Below are 23,494 nucleotides of genomic sequence, written 5' to 3'. Positions count from 1 at the left end.
ACTCAACTCCTATTGTTTATCATTTGAACACCACCAACTAGAGCTTCAGCTGTTGGGCAGTACAGAAATGTAATAAACTAACTAACTAACTGACTGTACATAGAGAACTTAAGAAAGCAAATCAGCAGAAGTAACACTGTAATTTGCATAATTCATGGGGCAACTGCACTTATCCCTTGTTGTTGTTGTTGTTCAGTCGTGTTCGACTCTTCGTGACCCCATGGACCATAGCACGCCAGGCCTTCCTGTCCTGCGCTCTCTCCCAGAGCGTGCTCAAGTCCATATTCATTGCATCGGTGATGCTATCTAGCCATCTCATCCTCTGCCATCTCCTTCTCCTTTTGCCTTCAGTCTTTCCCAGCATCCAGATAAATTCAATATGCAAACTTACTTGAATTCAGACTCTAGTTGAGAGCTCATATGACTGAATGCTGATCCATAGAAAATTGCAAAAATTAAAATTATTCCATATAGAAATCCAGATGACAAGGAAATGGACTCTAACCTAGCCACATCATTTGTACTTGTATCATGTGCAGTTCTTATGAACAGTGGGGTAAAGAAAATTCAGAAAATGGACCATCATACCAGGACGTGAACCTACATTTCATCCTGAATCTGGGGGCTGAGGCATCATAGGCAGGAACTGAGGCTGTGTGCTGCCATAAGGTTCACGTCAAATGAAACAATATCACAAGGAACCAGACAAGTGAAGAAGGCCCTTGAACATAAGTAACCAAAAAACACAACCTACTGAGGTCTTGCTTGCTGTCTGGTATGAATAATAAGTGGACTCTAGTTGCTGTTATTCCTTGCCACAGAAGTTCCTTACTTCTGCTTTCCCTTATTTTAGCATCCCTTTGCTTCCTGGTTCTTGGCTGTCTAAGTTAGAAGCACTTGGATCTGAAGAACATCTCTTTTAGATGAAGTACAAGTAGGGTCAGACTAAATTCTCACAGGCTTCCAAATTTCAATTTAAATTAAGCCACCTCTTTGTCCACTTTTTGTCCATTTTCTTTATACTGTTCCATCTTACTTTGAGTGGTCCCAAAATGGTACTGCCAAGAAGGGAAGTTTGAATTTTGTTGTGCATGTGTAGTGGCTAGAAAGCAAATGTGCCATGATATCCAGAAGATAATATTTCATTTAGTACATGCAAAACTATCTTGCCCTACAAGTTCAACATTGTGCTAATTTTGATAGAGGCACAATTGACATAATCCAAATCAAACCATTAATTTGAAGAGAGGAGGGTCATTTGAGTCCAGGTCTTTTCTACATGCTATGTTCAGCCTGTCTTAATTTATTTCTTTCATCCATGGCCACATGGCCCATAACTGAGAAGGAAAATAATTCAACCCCAGTTTGCCACATAATTCAATGTTTGTAGAATGTAAATATTGATGTTTGCACTTCTTGTTAATGTTAAAATGTGTGAAAAATAATGCTTATTAATGCCAAACATGGATAATTACTACCATCAAATGTCATATGCTTCAGGTTAGAGTGTCCATATTTAGCACTCTGGCATGACTTGTGGGCTGTCAGGATTTTAATCATTTACTTTCTTTGATTTTCTACTTCTGTTGAGTCATATCTGATATTTCAGAAGTGAGTCATAGAACATCCTGCACAAAAGGTTACTAGTCGGAGAAAATGCTAGATATATAGTGATACTGTGCCAGATAGAGCTGGCAATTTCTCTTGCCTTGGACGACATACAGAGATTTTAATCAGGGCCAATCTATTTTCGGCTGGCAAGTACCTCAGAAGTTGCTGCTGTGTAAGTTAAGAATTTTGAGTTGACTTGATAATGAAGGTGACTTAAAAGAGTTACCCCAGAAATAGAGAGAAAACAAAGTTCATACTGAAAAGAGGATTTGGGGTCACATGCACGTAATACTGCGCACTTATAGAGTACCTTTAATCGTAGAGTGTCAAAGCTCTTAGCATAAATTAATTAACTAGGCCTCTTCAGAGGCAGAGATAGTTCAAGCATCATCATACTCATCATTTCAAATGAGCAAATTTTGATGCAGAGAAGCTAAATAACTTACCCGAGGTCACATAACAAGTCAGTTGAAGAAATCAATAGTTACTGTTAATGCAACTAGATCATAGTCTTTGACAGCAATCAAGTGTAAAACTAAAAACTTACATGGTAAGCATGAACTGTAATGATACAACTTGTTGGATCATAATTTGAATACTTGTTTGTTTGATCATAATTTGAGATGGTTCAATCATACTAACATTCATTAACATCATTACATTTCAACTTTCTTTACATGTTGTGTAATCTAATTTATCTAATGATTTTTGTGAACCGCCCAGAGAGGTATAGAAATATAATAAATAAATAAATAAATTTTAGGCAAAATCGGTTGACAAGATTTAAATTGGAAATTAATGCCCTGAAAGCTTCTTCTTACAGTATGATTTTATACTCAGGGAAACGTACTCAAGTGTAGCCACAGGTACTTTGAAGAACAAGGGCAGGTGATCTCTCCTCTCCTTTCTTTTCCCACCATTAATCAAACTATATGAGGACAAGAGGAGCGGAAATAGTAGTGATCCAACCTGTTGGATGCCTCCAATTGCAGATCATGATGATCTGCTACTGCAGTGAAAGAAGAACCCAGTATATTACTGGCAGAGTCTGAAGTACTTTAGGAACTTTTTGTTCTGACTTGAAATAAATTGCTGGTTAAACATTGTGGAGATTCTCTCCCCCACCCCCATGAATACCGTGTACATGTTACTGAGAGATGACTGAAAAAATAGGAGCAGATATATACATTTATCAGGATGTGCTGATGGCAACTTCATCTTGTCTCATGGCTCTGGTGCCCAAGATAAAATCTGGCTGTTTAATTCTCACACAGTACAGGAAGCATTGTTTTGTTGCTATTATTTCGATCATAGGGAGTGTAAGTGGAGTCCCTAATTTCTTTGCTTGATTTTATATATTTTGAGATAGATGATAGATAGATAGATAGATAGATAGATAGATAGATAGATAGATAGATAGATTCAGTCTAGTCTATACTCTCCCGCCTAGGAAGCTCAAAACCAGAGGATATTATTTTACCCCCATGATTTGGTAATCATATGTGTACTATGAATATGGATGCTTCATTTGAGCTGCCATATGGCTAATGGCCATCTATAGCCCTAACCTCCACTGATTTCTTCTAATCCTTTTTGAAGCTTTCAAAACTACTGGCAATCACATCTTATGGCAACAAATCCCTGTAGTTAATTCTGTATTTCATGACTAAATATTTCATATGGGGGCAGGGGGTTCTTCTGAAACTACAGTCAGTCAATTTATCTGGGGTTAGGGATAGATGAGAAATTCCTTCTGTTGAGGGTGTTTTTTTTAACTTCTTTGTTTAATGTAGTTACCCATTTCGTACTTCCAAAGCCTATAAGCAAGCTGAGCAGAGTTGTGTTTTGAAATCTGAAGTTTTATGAGTTTTGTGGTACAGGTCATTGCAACGAAAAATGGCACCAAGGATGTGCATATTAGGGGGAAACGTGCACAAAATGCGTATATTTGGGTAGGAAAAAGTGTGAATAAAACTGCATTGCAAGAATGGAAAGTACTTGGAAGAAAATTGTACATTTTTAAAATGTACACAAAAAGTATGCATTTCCATACATATTTTTTTAAAGAAAGAAAGTTGCAAACATGCAGAAGCAGGTCAGAAAGCTTGAGTTTAAAAATCTACAATCTCAGCCAGAACAAGATTGATAAATCTGTCCATCCCTGATACATTTTTAAAGCTATTCAATAATTTATCCATGTTTATTCTGTCTGTCCCCCTCCTCTTCCTCCTGTGTGGCACTCCTCCTGCTTCCCCACATTTCACCACATTTTGTAAACTTTTCTTTATTGGAAGATGCTCCAACCCACTATTAATTTTAGTTGTCTTTTTCTATGTATTGCAGGACAGCTCCAGTTGCAGGACAGCTGCAGTCACTCTTGAATGAAACTAATTATCTAGATCCATTTCAATCGGGCTTCAGGCCTGGTTTTGGAACAGAAACTTCCTTGGTCACCCTGTGGGATGACCTCTGCTGGGAGAGGGACAGGGGGAGTGTGACCCTGTTGATTCTCCTGGACCTCTCAGTGGCTTTCAATACCATCGACCATGGTATCCTTCTGGATAGTTTGTCTGGGTTGGGAGTTGGAGGCATTGCACCGCAGTGGTTCCACTCCTACTTGGATGGCTGATTCCAGAAGGTGGTGCTGGGGGATTATTGCTCTGTGCCATGGCAATTGTGCCATCGGGTTCCACAGGGCTCTGTTTTATCCCCCATGCTGTTTAACATCTATATGAAACTGCTGGGGGAGGTTATCTGGAGGTGTGGGCTGAGGTGCCATCACTATGTGGATGACACCCAGCTCTACCTCTTTTTCTCATCAAACCCAGGTGAGTCAGTGGCTGTTCTGAATCAGTGTCTGGGCACAGTAACGGATCGGATGAGGGCCAATAAACTGAAACTTAATCCAGACAAGACAGAGGTACTGTTAGTGGGTGGTTCGTCTGCCCAGCTAGGTGATATTCAACCTGTTCTGGAGGGGGGTTGCACTCCCCCTAAAGGATCACGTTCGTGGTTTGGGGGTGCTCTTGGACCCAAAACTGTCACTTGAGGCACAGGTGAACTCAGTGGCACGGAGCACTTTTTATCAGCTTCGGCTGGTATACCAACTACGCCCTTATCTGGACAGAGATAGCCTAGCTACAGTTATCCATGCTCTGATAACTTCTCATCTGGATTACTGCAATGCGTTATAAGTGGGGCTGCCTTTGAAAATGGTCCGGAAACTTCAGCTGGTCCAAAATAGGGCAGCAAGATTGTTAACAGGGACTGGCTATCGAGTTCATATTATGCCAGTACTTTTCCAGCTGCACTGGCTGCCAGTCCATTTCTGGGCCCGATTCAAAGTGCTGGCATTAGCATTCAAAGCCCTAAATTGCTTGGGGCCAGGTTATCTGAAGGATCGCCTCCTCCCATATGTGCCTGCTCAGACCTTAAGGTCATCCTCACCTGCCCTTCTCCGTGAGCCCCTGCCAAAGGAAGTGAGGTGGGTGGCTACTAGGAGGAGGACCTTTTGTGCTGTGGCACCCCAGCTGTGGAATAAGCTCCTTAGTGAGGTTCGCCTGGCACCGACATTGTATTCCTTCCAGTGCCAGTGAAAGTCTTTTTTATTTTCCCAGGCATTTTAGCATTTTAGCTTTGTAGACTTTTAGCTTTACTGTTTTAAATCTGTATTTTAAATCTCTGCATTGCTGCTAGGTTTTATTCTGGTTGTGTTGTTATATTATGGTTTTAATGTTTTTATATTTTAATGTTTTATATATTTTATATTGTTTTATTGTGTGCCGTTTGGTTTTAATTTTTGTGAACCATCCAGAGGGCTTCAGCTACTGGGCTGTATAGAAATGAAATGAAATAAATAAATGTATTCTCAATCTTTACACTGTCTATTTGGTGATGGGGTGAATAGAAATTCATACAGTATTCTAATGGTATTATAAATCTGCCCTATACTCTAGTCCCTAACTCATGCTGTTTCAATCTGGATAAGTAACCTAAAGTTATTTTTCTGATAACCTGTTTGATGGAAGCAGTTATTAATTGCTTCCTTCCCAGGTTCCAGTTGAGGCCAGGTGGCCATGGGCCTTGAGTTGTCTCATCTCTAGGTTTCACTTGATACATCTGGGGACTTGCTGAAACTAGGTGTTGGTCCATCCTTCAGGCTGATTCTAATTTCTAATTCTTCCACACTTGCAAATCTGTTCTGTTCTGGGTAAAGAACATGAATGCCCCCATAGCTGTTGCGTTTCCCATTGTGCTCTCTCTTTCTCCATCAGTCCCTGAATTAATCTTTTATCCTCCTTATTCAAAGTAAGGAGGGCAATCTATGGTCTACCCGTTCTCCAGGCAGAGATGATCTTTGCCAAGATATACCCTGCCTTTCTTTCACGGCATCTTCAGAATTCTTCCAGTGATGATGTAGACCTTCCTGATGATACAGTCACCACTAGGTGATTGGGGGCTGATCTACATTGTGCCCGCCATCGCAATGATTCGGTGTCCCATCAGGTTAAACGCTTTCACATTAAAACGTGATTATTCACACTCACTCATTTTCCCTGTTGCAGTGCTTCATCGAATGCGCAAGCTCAGTTCACACTCGAGCACTGTGCTGTTTTCCCACACGTGCTTGTCTGGTCTCGGATGCTAAGCAGGGTTGGCCCCGGTCACTAGTTGGACAGGCGACCATCTGGGAATCAGGCATCCTGCATTGAGCAGGGGGTTGTTGTATGCCTTCAAATGAGACTAAGTTTTACCCCCTCCTATCCCCCACTCTGGATGTTTTTTTAAAAAATTCAGGCGTTATCCTCGCAGAATCGGGGCTTCTCCGGGATGGTTTTTTTTTTCTAATTCAGGCATGAACTTTGAAGCTTCGAAGTTGTGAAGCTTCACAACTTCGAATCTTCGAAGATCATGCCTGACTTAGGAAAAAAAACATCGTGGAGAAGCCCCAATTCTGCGAGGATAGCTCCTCAGTTTTTAAAAAAAACATCCGGAGCAGGGCATAGGAGGGGGTAAAACTTAATCTCATTTGAAGGGATAGAACAACCCCCTGCTCAGTGCAGGAAGCCTGATTCCCAGGTGGTTTCCCATCCAAACGCTGACTGGGACTGACCCCGCTTAGCTTCTGAGATCAGACAAGCACGCGCACATCCAGCCCTTTGCTTGTTGCTGAGGAAACCGGGGCTGCTGAGGAAGCTATGCGATTGGTAGCCGGAAGAAGACATGGGGCCGTCAAGAGCTGTGATTGGACAGGAGGGAAATACAAACACCGCCGCATATGGACAGGCGGGGGAGGGGACTACGACCGGATATGGTAGCTAAGGCGGAAAATCAGAGCACATTAAGGGGAAATACCAGGATACTAAGGGATTGAAAGTGGGAGCACGGAAGTGGGAAATTCCGGTTCCAATTTGAGGCGGCTACTGCGTCGTGTGAAAGGCGGGTGGTGAAACCTCATTGGAAGTGAAAAAAGGTGGTAAGTGTAGATCCAGCCGGAGTTTCTGTACATGGCTGGAAGATTCTGATGGTGTGTCTAACATGTTTTAGGTTCAACTATGAGTGGGGACTAAAAAGCAGGGTATAAAAACAGATGTTGGATTAAATTTTGACACTGGTATACTGGATCAGGCTCATACCAAACTTTTGTGGTTTCCATTACAAAACTGTGTTTTCATATTGCCTTGTTCTCTGCAATACTGTTTTTGTTTGATCCAGTCAGTCTTCATCTTCTAGTCCTTGTCATACTTTCCCCACGACCGTCTGCTCCTCCTCTTCTTCTCACAGTCTCCAGAACATTTTGCTGTCATGTTCATTGATAAAATTGAGCCCATTCTGTGGATTTGTTTTTCTTTACCTGCTGTTCCTTTATTCTTGTCTTCTTTTACACCATCACTCCTTTCTCAGGGTGCACTCCCTCTTGCGTCTTCTAAAACCTTGGCCTGATTTCTTGGCTTTAACTACTCAGCTATTATTGCTTATTTCTTTTACTGCTCTTCTTTTTCGATTACATGAATCTGATTTTTATCATGGGTGTCTTCCAACTCATTTGAAGGAGGCAATTGTTTTTGCTCTTCTTTCACTCTACTTACTCATAGATAGTTAGTTCCTCTTTCTCAGCTTCAGTCCCCCATCAGCAATGTGGGGATGATAACATTGACCCTATCATTAAATCTGTTATAAGGTTACTGAGTTAATGTCTGTGAAGTGCTCTCCCTTTTCTGAAATGCTGTGCAAATGCAAATGATTCTTATTACAATGTCTTTAGCCATTGTTACATTCCTCTTCTTTCTTTTTGTGAAGTTTTTTAAGCTTCATAAACATGTTGAGTTGTATGTATCCTGTGTTGTCCATCCACCAAAAGAAAGTATTGGCCAGCCAGCACAACCTTCCACACCTCAAAATCTGCTGCAGAGGTTTGGGATACCTTCTGGAGCAGAATGGGGGTGGCAGGAAGTACTAGGGGCTGCAATGGGAGGAACGGTGGGAAAGGTTCCAGTGTGTGAGCAGTACTCTTCTCATGGAACATTGGATATCACCCACTGTTTACTTTTGGTCTCTTGAGCCATTACGTATATGATTATCTTCAGACTGTTTTTATCTTCTCCACACCAATAAAACTGCCCTTTAAAACATGTCTAATGCTCTTCTTTTAGCTAAAAGTCAAGGGGTCTACTCTGTTGATATTCTCTTAGATCTCCCAGCTCCTTTTGATACTGTTGATCACTTTCTTCTTCTTAATTCTCTTTCTAGTCTGTTTCAAGATTCTGTTCTCAGTTGGCCCTGCTGTTGTTTTTTCCAGTCAAAAATTTACTGTGTCAGTTTCTAGTTCTGTGCTGGCCTTTTATGCTCTCTCTAATGGTGTTCCCCACTGTCCCAATCTTGGTCTCTTTCTATTTATGATTTATATTTATCATTTTATAAACTTGTTTGTTCTTTCAGTCCTTTGTTTAGACTGACAACAGCAGCTTTATTTTTCTGTTCCTCCTCTCACCAGAGGTTCTTTATCCTGCTGACTGCGTATCAGCATTTTCTGCTTTGGTATCTCAGTAGCTTAAACTTCATATGGACAAAACCAGACTTAATATTTTCTCTCTTTTTAGTACTTTTTGTACTACTTTTTTTCTTTCTTTCTTTTTTCAGTAGTAATAATTTGGTTCTTCATTTTTTCCATCCAGATTTATGTAGGCCTTGGTGTTACATTTTATAGTTATTATTCTTTGTTGTCTTATCAAATTGATTCTTTTGCTAGATCGTTTTGGATTTCCTCCATCTTAATACTGCAAAAATCTATCCTTGTATCCACTTCTAAGGCAATGGCATTTTTGTTTATTATTTGGCTTATTATAGAACCACTGCTACCCCACCTGGTATTCCCTGTTTCCACTTTAAATCTTTTCATTTTTTTTTCAGAATTCTGCTGCCAGTATAAAGCACCTAAGAATGGCGCTTTGATCATATCTCTCTTCTTTGCTGTTCGCTCTTCTAGCGACTATTATCTTTTATCTAGTTTAAACCTTTGCTTCTTACTTTTAAAACCTTGAATAGTCCGGCTCCAATTTATATGTTGCCTCTGATCTCTTATTGCATTCCATTCTTCGCGATTCCTGTATTTGGTCTAGGACTTTTTGCTCTGCTTCTTATCTCCACCGTCCCTTCTTTCCTCCCTGCTTAACCTTGTTCTTCCAAGTAATATCCAGCAGACTTCCTCACTTAGTATTTATTTATTCAGAGTACATATACTCCACGTATAAACTGAAATTCTCAAGGTGGTTTACAGTACATTTAAAACTTTAACGAAATAGACAAGTGTTATCAGGGAGGGGCAAGGGTGTGGAGATATATAGATATAGATACATTTCTAACTTGTGGTGTATGATCTAGTACACTATTCTAAGCTACTTACGAGAGAGAGAGAGAGAGAGAGAGAGAGAGAGAACTGGACAGAGGGAGGGAGGGAGATGTTCATGTCTTTCCTTCCTTAATTTCCTGCCCTTGTATTTCATGTTTCTCTAGGTTGTGAGCTTCTTGGTCAGGGAGCTGGTGCACTGGTGTTCAACACATGTAATTATATGTTTGCAGTTGTCCGTATCAGCCAAAGTTAAAGAATGGGACTTAGGTTCGGAAGACTGGTTCTCACCTCTTCCATGGATTCGTCATGGAAACATTGGGAAATCAGTGGGCTCCTTCACACTGAGCTTTTATCCTGCAATTGAGATTGCTCCTTCACGGAAGTTTGCGGGCTCTTTACATGACGCCATGATCCTCGAGGGCATCTCCTGGTCTCTTGCCCTTTGTTCCTTTTTTAAATAGATAGCAGATAATGAGCTATCAAATTAGCCCGTGGTGTTCCGCTTCAGTTTCCTCCATGAAAAGAGTTAAAGTGGCAAGAAGAGAAGTGAATTCAATGACAGATAATGGAAGTCTCAGATACGGGGAGAAGGAGGGGGAAGGGGGTGGGGGAAAAGGAAGCACGTGAAAAAGGGAATTGTTGTGATCCTGCATTTAAAACGGAAGCAGAAATCCCCATTTTAAATGCAGGATTTTAGGCTGGTGTAGAGATGCCCAGTGTCTGTGGCTCAGTTTCTCATCTGTGAAATAGGAGGAAACAACCTCTTCCTCACAGGGGATGTTATGAGGGTGGAGACAACAAAAATTGTAACACTCATAGCAGATTAAGTATGCTATATAAATGATAACAGAGATTACTGAATATAGTTGCTTCAGAAGGGCTTTATGGATCGTAACTACACATGGCAGAATGTGAAGAAGGATTGTGAAAAATGGATTCTTGCTCTGACATATTCAAAAGAGAAAGGCGACCAATGGTTGACAGTGTCAATTGTGAAAAGGCTGAGCCAGAAATAGAACACGATTAGGCATATATGTGCATATGTTGGTGTGAAGAGAGCAATCACTCCCAACTCCCAACTTTTAATGCCCAAGAGTCAGCCAATCCAAATCAAATGTGTGGTGCTTTTAGCAGTACAACTCCTAGTTTCAAAATAACTATCTTGAAGTGACATAAAGTAGGAACCTGTCCAGAGTGCTCAGACCTGAACTCTACTTACTTTGGCAGATAGAGTAGATTGTAATGTTTTCACACATTTTCTCTCAAACAGCAGTAGTTTCCTTAATCAGTAACTTATACAGATGTCAGAGAATTCCGCCACGGATCTCGGCGAGGCCGAATGCCAGTGCATTCGGCTCCCCGAAATCTGTGGCGGAATGAAGTCCCCCGCCCCCCCATCCTGCAAAATGGGCCTGGAACGGAGCACCTACCTGCTGCCGTCCGTGCTGCATTGCGAATGGCGGCCGTGTCTGCGGCCGCCGTTCTCTTCTTCCATATAGCCAAGATAGGCTACGCAAATACTTACATAGCCTATCACGGCTAACGCAGGGACGCCATTTGCGTCCCTGCGGAAGCCATGATAGGCTACGTAAGTACTTATGTAGCCTATCATAGCAAAACTAAGGGAACGCAAATGGCAGTGGCTATGGCGGCCGCCATTTGTGTTCCTTTTGCCGTGTGATAGCCTACATAAATATTTACGTAAATTTTTTACATAGCCTATTACGACAAAAGAGAGGGGCACAATTGGCGTAGTGGCCGCCATTTGCGTTCCTTTTTTCTTTTTTTTTTGCCGTAATAGGCTACGTAAATATTTAGTGCAAACCACTATTTACGTATTTACGTATAAATTTACGTATTTTACATATTACTATTTACGTATTACCATTTACGTATAAATATTTACGCAGCCTATCACGGAAAAAAAAGGGAATGCAAATGGCGGCCACTGTAGCCGCCACCATTTGCGTTCGCTGTTTTGTTTTGTTTTTGCCGTGATAGGCTACGTAAATATTTATGTAGCCTATCACGGCAAAATACAGGGACGCAAATGGTGGCGGCTACAGCAGCCGCCATTTGCATCCCTGTGCAGGCTGCCCAGCGGCCGGATGTCCGGCTGCGGGCGGCCCCGACTGGCGGCTCTGCAGAATCTCCATGGAGCGGAGCCAGCCAGAGAGAATTTGGGGGGGAGGGACGGAGCGCCTCTCCCCCACCGCGAATGTCACCCTTCAAAAAGGTAAGTGACTTTCATACATCCCTAGTAACTTAAGCAGGAAAGTACGTCTGTACTGTCCACACTGCAAACTCAGTAAAGAGTAAACAATGCCTCTGTTCACTTTGAGGAAGAGGGGGAAGGCTGGACTATACTTTGTCTATATATTCTGCCTGTTATTCTTTCCCCGGACACACCCAGAGTGAGATCAGGAATGGTCTTCGGCCTTCTTCCCTGCCCCTCTCACCACATTTAGAAGATAGAAAGTGAATTTAAGGTGCAATCCTATGCACGTTTAGACAGGAAAAAAAACAACCCAGCATTCCCTAGCCAGCTATGGAGATTGTGCCCTTAATATCCTGATAAGGAAAAACCTGTACTCAAATAAATTTTGAATCTTTCAGTTTAAACGTTATTTTCTAAGAACCAAACTAGATATTATAGGAAATGCATGGTTTGCACTTGCATCTTTTTTTTAAAAAAAGAAAAGAATAGGAGGCGCCATGGGAGGGATAGAGGTGAGTTAATCCTTTCCCCCTGGGGCATGGTTCTGACAAAAATCATCTCCTCCCCACCCCCCAAAGTCGCTATTTTCCTAGGAGGGAAGCTGTTATTGCTGCCAACAACAACAAATCCCTGAGGAAACTAGCAGCTGGGGGGGAGGGATAGAGATAGTGGTATCGGAGAAAAGGCTAACCCACCCTCAACCCCTGCTTTGATGCCCATCTTGATGGGATGGACCCATGGGTCATACCAAAGAAAGAAGAAGATGCAGCTACAAACAACATATTAAGACAAACTACATGTTAAGTCTGGCAAGGGGAGCAGAGGAGGGAGGGAAGAATCCCCACAAGTCCTACCTTTGAGGTAATATTGGTATGTATAAGTTTTTTTTAGTTTTGACCAAAGAACCATTGTGAGTCTGTGTTTTAAAGAAGAGTTTGGCTTAACTGTGGGGACAGGGGAGAGAGATGGAGTGTGGAAGTAAGGCTATTGTCAATACAACTGTATTTGTTATTTCGTAATAGAAAAAAAAATCAAAGAGGGATAAAAATCAAAGTCTAATTTCTCACCTTTATAACAATATAATTACTTTCCAGCTGTTCAATATATTTATCTCCTGTGTGTTTTCTAGGTTTTCTGCTGTGCTGAACAACAATTTTGAGATCAGCAAACAAAGGCTCAGCTGCTCTAAAAGGTTTTTTTTAAAAAAAACAATTGGGAATGTAAGAGCAAGCAACTATATAAGATAAAAGGCCACTGAGGTGACTCAGTGCTGCTGGAGCTCTAGCACTGAATTCCCTTGGCAGCTGAAGTTGCTGATCAATAACTGGTGCCATTGGATGGGTCACCAATAGTAACCTTGGCAATTAATAAGCTTAATCTTAATGTATAAGGCAGAGAAAAAGATGGAATGTTTATCTGGTTTTGGTGGGGACAGAATTTGCCATTTTGCAGTTTTGCTTTATATGGTTGTTCTCACAGGTCACTGTTCGGATGATAAATGTAGTATAAAAACGGATTTTAGCTGCCTCAGCTCATGAGCCTCAGGATACCCATGTCCAGTTCATAAGGGGACATGGGTATGGATCCTCCCCATCATTCATTTTTTGTCATACCACTGACTTGTTGAGGCCATTTTTTGATGATAAAGTATAATATGTAGGATAGCTCAGCCACCTCTTTTGTGCATTTAATTGCATCTTCTGAAACATCTGGTCATGTGGTTACTGCAGTGCTGCAGGTCAGTTTCCCTGAGTTCTGTAGTACACACACAAATACCCATTGATCAGTCAACAACCCATCATTGATCTATAATTTTCTGTTCGTTCTGTCCTCCAATGCTATCCTGTTCATGCAGAATAAACAACTTATGGAAGCACTAAAGAACTGACTTGGATAGTGTATGAACTGGGTTTCCAAGGAAAGGAATATGGAATTTTGAGTTCAGAAAGCACTGTATATAGGTAAAGCTGTGTTAGTGTATTGCAGCAAAATTCTTGTTGCACGGTAAAGGTTAACAAGATTATTCTAGTATAAGTTTTTGTGGACTTACGTTGGCTATAGTCTATGAAAGCTTATGCCACAATAAATGTGTTACTCTTTAAGGTGCCACAAGACTTTGTTGTATAGGTAAAGTATGCTAAAATTGCTGATTATTATCATGTGAGCTCTCCCATGTGTTACTACAAGCTTGTTTATAGAGAATAATGTTTTCCCCCTTTTATTTCCTAATAGCCCCTTACATTGTATTTGATCTGCAGTGCCATCTTTTCTACACCATGTTAAGACCTTCCTCTACTCACAGGCATTTGACATAATATGATAGGGTTTTCAACAGGTCCTGGGATTTCTTATTATTGATGGTTAGTGTGTAAATGGTTTTTATATTATGTTACTGTATTGTATTTTAAAGGTTTCAATCTTTATAAACCGCCCAGAGAGCTATTGGGTGGCATAGAAATGTAATAAATGAAACGAAATGAAAATGACATTGGCCCCAAAATTAGCCAAACCAGTCTCCCCAAAAACAGGAAATGGCTTACAAGTCAATCCAAATTTGACTCACAGATCCACACACAGACACTCCATAGTAAGGAAATTTCACTTCATTCTGCACTGGTCAGACCACATCTTGTAATATGCTCTTTAAGAAGGATGTATACAAATTGGAACGGGTATGGAAAAAAAAGTCCTATGAGGAAAGGTTGAAGGAACTGGATGTGTTTAACCTGGAGAAGATAAAGCTAAGAGTGGGGTGTGGGGTGGTGGGGGTGTGATAACGCTCTTTAAATGCCTGAAGGGCTGTCATGTAGAAGAGGGCAAAGTCTCATTCTCTACTGCCCAAGAGGGCGTTACTAAACCTAATGGACTTAGATTATAGGACAATAAAGTTCAGTTGAAAATTAGGAAAAATTGCTTAACGGTAAGAGCAGTTGGACAATGGAGCCAATTACCTAAGGTGTGGGTGAGATCTGGGCAACTATTTGTCAGGGATGATCTAGCTCTGGATTTCCAGTATTGTGCAGAGGTTGGGAGAAGATGCCCTACAAGGTCTCGTCCAACTCTGATTCTCTGAATGTAAGCCCCACCCCCACCCTTCTGTCTGTCAAATGACAGCTTCACACAGCCAGGAATGACAACTTCTGGCCACATGAACCATTTCAAGTAAGCAGGCAGCTCCACAGAAAACTGCTTGTTAGGTAGGTAGAAGCCTACCCCCTGCAGATTACCCTTGGGACAAGCGATTCCTCTAAGGAGAGGTGGGCATCTCCTCCACCCCCAGCCTTACATATGCAGCCTCTTTAATTGTTTTCTATTTAGTCTAAGGATCAATATTCCATCTTTCTTATTTGGAAACCTAATGCAATAGCATGTAATTGTGTATTTATTTATCTATTCCTAACAGATCTTGAAAATTTCAAAACCAGGACAAGAAGTACAGTGTCAGTCCGACAAGGACAGGGAATGGTGCTGCTGTGTGGTCCTCCACCGCATTCTGGAGGTGAGTGGCATAAATCCCATCAGCTCAGCATCTACACTTCCTTGCCATTTTGAAAATAAATAAATGTAGCAGTTTTGCATTACGATAAAATGCAGGTAAGCTCCATTGATATAAATGGGATTTACATATGAATAAATATACACAGCCAGTGATGCATAATCCTTGAATCACGTCAACTAGATCTTCATGCTGATAGACTGAATCATGACAAATTCACTATCTTTGGTCTGGATGTAAATGTACTTTTTGTAACAACAGCTTGCTCACGTTTCTTGTCAACTTTATAATAATTCATTATTGCCTCATAATAATAATTTTTTAAAACAGGAGCAAATAGTTTGCCATGCCCACATCTGAACACAAGGAGGGTTCATGTTTCTTGTTGATTAGCTAATCACATATTAGAGACAGCAGTATCACCACATAGAAAGGATCAGGTGATACATACCGTAGGCAGTATCTTACTCCGTTTTTTCATCCTTCTATGCCAACAAGAGAAAATAGAGCAAAAATGGGGAAGCTGTAGGCTTCCAGATGTTACTGGACTCTAACTCCCATAAGCCATTGCCAGGCCAGCACAGCCAATGGTCAATGATAGTCGAACAACATCTGGAGGGCCACAGGTTCTCTGTGCCTGACACAGAGAATTGTTCACAGTGGTTGGCCTAGAATTGTAGAACCTCTCTTCTCCTAGACAGCAGTAGTATAGCTAGGGCTAGACCTCAGGGCCAGAGTCCAATCCCGCCCCCCAGCCCAGGAGCCTCTCAAATGATCTCCCAGAGAGCAAGGGTTGATGGGGACTGTGGAAAACAACCACAGCATTAGAACCTGGGCCAGCATGGGCATCAGGGCCCACTAGGTCTGATGTTAGTCAGCACAGCATCCTTCCTTCTCATTTTTTTTAATATAGTCAAGTGGGTGGCCAGCTGGGCATGTACTTGGTTACAGATGCTCATGTCATTTGTTTCACTTTAAAATATATATTATCCTTCTCTACAAGAATATGGTGCTTATTCCCAAGTAAATGTGTTTAGCATCAGGGCAACAGAAGCAAACTCCATCTTATTCCCATAGTCATGATACTGTGCTTTAAGAGAGTTTAAAATCAAAATTACACATGCTCATAGCCTTTGTTTGTTTGTTTGTTTGTTTATTTATTTAAAATCAGGGTCGGCAAACAGCCAGGATTTAATTTCTGCATATTTATATATTTATTGTGTATTCTGTTTTTATCACATTTCTCCCTTGTACTGTTGCTACCTGCTCTAAGCTTCTTGGAAGTGGATGCACAAAAGCTGAAGTAGCTAGAATCACAGAGTTGGGGGGGGGGCACGTCTAGGCCAGCTAATCCAGGCCCCTTGCTTGATGCAGGAGACCTAGAGCACTTCAGCGTATGGCTTTCCATCCTCTACTTAAAGATTCTGCAGAAATGGAGAGCTCTCCCCCATCCCCCACCCCCAGTATAGAATCAGCTAAAGTATACAGTTGGGTAAATCAAGCATTATCTTCTTGTAAACTGTCCTGAGAATATTATTGAAGGGCAGTATAAAATAACTATAATAAATAAATAAATAATATCTGACAGTACACTGAGGTTCATAAGAATCTTAAACAATATCTTGTTAATCAGAAGGATTTTGTTGTAGCAATGTTATATTTCAGGCACCTCAGTGCTTGAACTGCCTGAAGTGTACCTTGTGTCTATAAAGATGTCCTCCTAATTGTCCTGTTCCCACAGCCCCTTTTTTAGAAAGTCTCGTATTATGTTTCCAACAAGCAGCTGGTTGGTAACTGTATGAACAGTATGCTGAACTAGATGTGCATTTGGTCTGATGCAGCATGGCTCTTCTTACGTTCTTATATTCTTTTGTTCTATTTTGTTTAATGTGTATTCATGGCTGCTTTCATGCAGAAAGGTTTCATGTGCATGCCAATTTTCCTTTAGGATTAAGTCATATATTTCTTTAAGGATTAGATTATCCCTATGTCTTTAGTCCATAAAAGAATATTCTGTGGTCAATAGACATAATAATTTTAGACTAATTCATACATATAGTATTTAATGTGACTTGTTAAAGAAATATGACTTATTAAAGAAAAGGATTTCCAGGTCTCTGACTCAAATAAATCATTCATTTTGCACAATGTAAAATGCTTTGTGCTCCTCTGGGGACATGGGATGTTTATCAAAACCTGTTCCGTAACTGGAGCCAACTTCATTGATGCTGCTGCTCAGAAAATGAAGTTAACAAGGAAGTTGCATTAACAACAGTCAAAAAGTCAATGTTTGCTTAGTGGCAGATGGCAAAATGAACAGACAAACAAAATGATCACGTTTCAGAGAGGATTTTCTACAAAAACAATTATAGCTAAGAGCATAACAAAACATTGTTCTCTATTGTTGCATAAATGATGCTATGAAATTGTGTCATTATGTTAATGTAGAGTTTTGAAGATCTATATCATTCGCACAAAAATACCTAATGGAAATGCTGCCATAACAAGCTTTAGCAAAACATCCACAGTAAGCACATGATGGCTGTTTTAAGTTGGTAATTATCAGCCAAAAAGAGAACCCTACTTTTACCACACCGCAGTAAATCCATATTTAAGAACAGCTTGCAATAAAGAGGCAGCTTCGATGTGGTACCACAAACAACTACAAAACATGTTGTACATGTGGTAGGCTTAGGCTGGATCTACACTTACCACCTTTTTTCACTTCCAACGAGGTTTCACCGCCCACCTTTCACACTACGCAGTACCCGCCTCGAATTGGAACCGGAATTTCCCACTTCCGTGCTCCCGCTTTCAATACCCTAATATCCCGGTATTTCCCCTTAATGTGCTCTGATTTTCCGCCTTCGCTACCGTATCCGGTCGTAGTCCCCTTCCCCACCTCTCCATATAGGGCGGTGTTTGTATTTCCCTCCTGTCCAATCACAGCTCTCGACGGCCCCATGTCTTCTTCTAACTACTGATCACATAGCTTCCTCAGTAGCCCCTGTTTCCTCAGCAACAAGCAAAGGGCTGGATGTGCGCATGCTTGTCTGATCTCAGAAGCTAATCGGGGTCGGTCCTGGTCAGTAGTTGGATGGACGACCACCTGGGAATCAGGCTTCCTGCACTAAGCAGGGGGTTGTTCTATCCCTTCAAAGGAGATTAAGTTTTACCCCCTCCTATCCCTCGCTCCGGATGTTTTTTTTAAAAAATTAAGGCGTTATCCTCGTTGAATCAGGGCTTCTCCACGATGTTTTTTTTTCCTAATTCAGGCATGATCTTCAAAGCTTCGAAGTTGTGAAGCGTCACAACTTCGAATCTTCGAAGATCATGCCTGGATTAGAAAAAAAAACATTGCTCGAGTGTGAACCGAGCTCGTGCATTCGATGAAGCACTGCAACGGGGAAAATGGGTGAGTGTGAATAATCACGTTTTAATGCGAGAGTGTTTAACCCAATGGGACACCAAATTCATTGCAATGGCGGATTGCTTAGACTTTTAGTAAGAGTCTCTAATAATCTTCCCAATGTTTCAATATGTCTATTGTTATTTGGATCAATTGTAAAGTCAGCTGCGTGAATATGTTGTATTTAGAGGGAAGCAAAGTGTATCAGACTTTTTCTGTTGTCCCAACACACTCTGATCAACAACTAGTTATTTGGATGTTATTTAGTCACCAGATACCTCTGGGAATCTACCAATAGTTGTTCACCTATTTGGGTCATAACTGATTTAAATAATTGTAATCCTATTTAGGGAGCTTATCTCCCAATTAGGGATGGCGGAGAATTCCGCCACGTATCTCGGTGAGGCCGAATGCCAGTGCATTTGGACCCCCAAAACCCGTGGCGGAATGAAGCCCCCCCACCTCCCCACCCCGTGAAAGGTGAGCAAAATGGAGCACTCACCTGCTGCCGTTCGCACTGCTCTGCGAATGGTGGCCGCGTCTGCGGCCGCCATTCGCTTCACCATTTTAGCCGTGATAGGCTACGTAAATACTTACGTAGCCTATCACAGCTAACGCAGGGATGCCATTTGCCTCCCTGCGGAGGCGGTGATAGGCTACGTAAATATTTACGTAGCCTATCACGGCAAAAAAAAGGGATGCAAATGGCGGCAGCTATGGCAGCCACCATTTGCGTCCCTGTGCAGCCCAGCAGTGGCCGGATATCACTGCAGGCTGCCCCAGCCGCCAGCTCCGCAGAGTTGCTGCGGAGCGGAGCCAGCCGTCGAGGATTTCGGGGGGAGGGACGGAGCGCCTCCCCCCCACCACGGATGTATGAAACAAAACAGGTAAGTCGTTTCGTACATCCGTACTCCCAGTACAGTCCTTGTTCATTCGCTAAGCATTGCTCCAGAAACATGTCACTTTAAACTGAAATATATGTCCTGCTTTATACTAAAAATACTTCGAAAAGGGCTCACTGGGCCCAGAAATGCCTCCATAGTGTTTGAGTTGCTGGCATAAACCGTTGTCAGATCTTTTATCTGTACTTGATCACATGGATCTATAGGCCCTAAAAGAGACTGCCTCTACAGAGAAACAGAATAAACTGGAAAAAGAAATGTAAGCATCCTGAGCCTATTATGAGTTCTGCCAATACTTCCAAACAAAGTGCACAATTAATTCCAAATGTTTTCCTAATCTACATGTTTACCCAAAGCACTTAAACCTGGAGTGTACACCCTTTAAACTAGGCATGCACTCCCAAAACCTTAATTGTAGCCCCCAAGGATGCCCCCCTCCACCACTGCCGAATTCCCTCCCCCAGTGATCCTGATGCAGATCTTGCTTTCCTCACTGGTAGCAGCAGCAAAAAAAAGAGTGATCTGTACCACCATCACTGGAGGAGGGGATGGAGAGAAGGCTTTCTAGTCCCTCCTCCAGCGATCCTGATACAGATCGCTGCTTCCACACCGCTGCTAGCTGTAAGAAAAGGGTGTTCTGTATTGGAATTGCTGGGGTGTGCTTCTGTGCGCAAGTGCACCTGTGGCCCCGGACCTCTGAGACAGCATCACATGCGGCTCTTGCGACCAAAAACAATGTGCACCCCTGAGTTGAGCAAATTAAAACCCTAAAGCATTGCCATTCATCAAGGGTGTAGAAAGACAACTAACATTTCATGGTGACAGAGTAGCTCGTTGAATGCAGAAGACCCTATGTTCACACTTTGGCATCAACAGGCAAAGGATCTTGGGTAACAGGGCTGCAAAAGACCCAGTCCTGAGGCCTTAGGAAACCACTGCCAGTCTGAGTAGAGTCAGTGCTTGACTTTTTTGCAGTGGGCCCAGGCCTCTGGAATAAGTCGCCATCAGGGGTCCACCACACCCCCTCATTGCAGGCTTTTAAGATGGGTCTGAACACTTACTTCTTTACTCTGGCCTTCCCCTGATTATCTTTCATCAGACTGGCTTACAGCTGCAATTGTGTTGTCTGTTTTATGCTGTTTGTTGTTTTGCGGAACTTTTGCCACCTCTATTATTGCATCAGGGTTTTTTTATTATGAATTTTATTATATGCATTTTAATGTTCTACACTGCCTTGGGAGGGCTCCTGCTCTGAAAAGAGGCCTATAAATATTTTAAATAAATATATAAATAGATGGACTCGTGCTCGTGAGCAATATAAGCAACTTGATATGTTCAACTTTAGATAGCAGTATGTTGTCAATAAAGTAGGATCTCCTATAGGGACATCTCCTTTCAGGATATCCCTGGTCCCTTCCCTAACTTCCAGTCTTTCACTTAAAAAAGAGAATAAATGTGCAAACAGCAGCAGTAACACAATACCTTTATTAGGATCACTTGAAGGTCACAAAGCAGTGTGCTGAATTTCAAGTTCCACGGGGGCGGGGGGAATCCTTAGACTTAATGTTAAATAAAAGTGGTATGGAGGCGGGGGAGTACTGGTAAAGGCCATGATGGAAGCCCCACTGCGAGATGTGACGAGATGGTCTTAATGCAAAAGGGCCCTGAACCTCTGGAAGGCCTGCCAAAAACCCTGTTACTCATTTATAGGGAAATATGTAAGACAACTTAAGAATAGGGATGTCACGCGCGCCCAACTTAGTCCAGGAGGCTGTCAAAATCCCCCACACCTGGTTCCCTGGACCTCTCTTGCCAAGCTTCAGGGTGCTGACAGACTCAGCCAATGAGCGCCCTGGAGCTCGGAGAGTGGCTGGCAATGGCCTGGCCTTGTCGCTGCATGCACCCCATCCACTCTCACTATCTCCTCCTTGCAAGCAGGAGATGGGAAGAGTGGCTGGGGCGTTGCGTGCACTGCCACCTCCTCCTGTCCAGTCGTCTGACAAGGAAGCTTCCTTGACAGCCGACCGGGCAAGACAAGGCCTGTAATCTTGTGTATATGGGCTATTGACAACCCCCTTTTGCATATATAGAAATATGTGCATTTTTGAGATCATCTGAAATGGTGATCATGAAAATGCGCATATTTATATGTACATGAAAGGGGGGGCGTGAATAGCCCATATACGCAAGATTACAGGCATCAATGCCTGTAATCTTGTGTATGTGGGCTATTCATGACCCTCTTTTGCATTTGTACAAATATGCACATTTTCGCAACTGCCATTTAAGGCAATCACGAAAATGTGCATATTTCGCGAGTGCCATTTTTTTCTTAAAATGGTGCTCGTGGTGCTCGTTGACCGCTCCTGGGTAAGTGCGGGCAGCTCAGAAAGTGCGGGGGGGGGAGCGCAGCTCTGGGGGTGCACGAGCAGGGGTATGATCGCCCGGCAAAACTGAACAGATGGGCGTCCGTCCATCCCTACTTAAGAACGGGACAGCAGGTGTGGACTTGACTTGTTCTGAAGTGCCTGACCTGCAACACAGGTGACCCATATCTCCAAATTCCTAAAGCCTCCTTCCCCAAAACATGCTTCTCTGTAACTTACAAACAGCAGCAATAACACAATACCTTCATTACGACCAATTGACCAATCATTTCATCCTTTGGTCTGTCCACAAAGCCGATCTTTCCTCTTTCAAAAGAATTCAGTAACTATAAAGAACGTTCCTCATTCCCAAGACACTCACTCCTCTCCTAGCCCTTGCATTTAAATGTATTTAGCTCCTGAAGTTTGCCAAGTGGTCAGAATATTCATGCATTGAACATCTCACGTTTTCCATGAAAATTCTTTGGTTTTGTATTTTTCATTCCCTACTGGACTATTTCAGTGTAATCACAATGACTATTACAGTGCTGCTATCAAAGATATGCTGATAGCTTGTTTTCTCTTCACATAATCACATCTGAATAGGGAAATGAGATTTATAAAATAAATGTCCTGAGAGATTCGTAAGAAATACACGTCTGTGATTAACCTACTAGCAAGTAGTCAGCATTTGGTTTCTTGAACAACTGAGCAAGCATTTATATATATTTTACAGAAGCTGTTTACATGAGTACAGTATACGAGGAAGCTTCCAGGGAATCCAGAAGAAGTTCAGAGGGTTGGGTGATTGTGTGTAATATTCAGGTACGGTTAATTAACTGTGCACTGTTCCCTTAAGCACAACCCAGACTCCAGTCACCCCCAGGCCTAGTCCCTTGGCCTAGGAGGAACTCTGCTGCAGGCCTATGTTAGGAGCGCCTTCACATAGCTGTATATAGCCTTGTAAATAAATCAGGGCACAATCCTAGTGGCTTCCTACCCACTAGATGGAAGCCTCCAATCTTAGAGGCTTCCAAGAATCCTGCATCATGCCAGGCTGCTGCTAGCAGGGCGAAAGGAGCAATGGAGGAGATTTTTGCCTCTTCGTCTATGTTCTTAATATTTTCTAGTAGACGGGCTTCTAAGCCCATCTAGTGGATTTGTGCTGCCAGGAGTGGGGCCAGGGTGTGAGAGGATTTAGGATCCTGCAGATTCTGGCCTCTTCTCCTTCTTTTCCTCCCCACCCACTGGCACATGCCCTTTTTCCTCTTCCTGTCTATAGTATAATGGTTACCCATTAAGTGGGTAGCCTCTAGTTCAAAAATGCCATTTCAGCTCTGAACTCACTCAGTGGCCTTACACAAGCCACTATCACACCAACTGGAATAAGGAATCAATAATGCTAGGCTAGCATACTTTACAATGTGGTTGTAAGGATTACTGAGATTATGTACTGAAAGCACCATGAACAGTGAGATAAAGAGCTGTATAAATAATGTACTGAAGTATTGATATTATTTATTGTTCTTTCCATTTTTATCCCCAACATTTACTTCCCCCTTCACATCGGAACGCTATTACCTTCTGTAGCCTCCTACTCTGCATAAAATACATTTTCACATATAAAACAAAGGGGAGTAAAA

The 23,494-nt window shown here is 42.1% G+C and overlaps 1 protein-coding gene across 1 annotated transcript in view; it reads left to right on the top strand.

The window, feature by feature from the left end:
* CNTN4 (contactin 4) overlaps window positions 1-23,494 on the top strand; it is an 886,373-nt gene that overhangs the window by 595,112 nt on the left and 267,767 nt on the right. The window contains exon 6 of the mRNA XM_084840334.1: window positions 15,082-15,177. Within this exon, the coding sequence (XP_084696460.1) occupies window positions 15,082-15,177 (96 nt within the window). The remainder of the gene's footprint in view (window positions 1-15,081; window positions 15,178-23,494) is intronic.

This window comes from Heloderma suspectum, chromosome 2, assembly GCF_057233095.1.
Source record: "Heloderma suspectum isolate Gila_16-S chromosome 2, 16-S_ref, whole genome shotgun sequence".
NCBI lineage: Eukaryota > Metazoa > Chordata > Lepidosauria > Squamata > Helodermatidae > Heloderma > Heloderma suspectum.
Note: the sequence above shows the minus strand (reverse complement) of the source record. Positions and strands in the feature narration are given on the sequence as shown.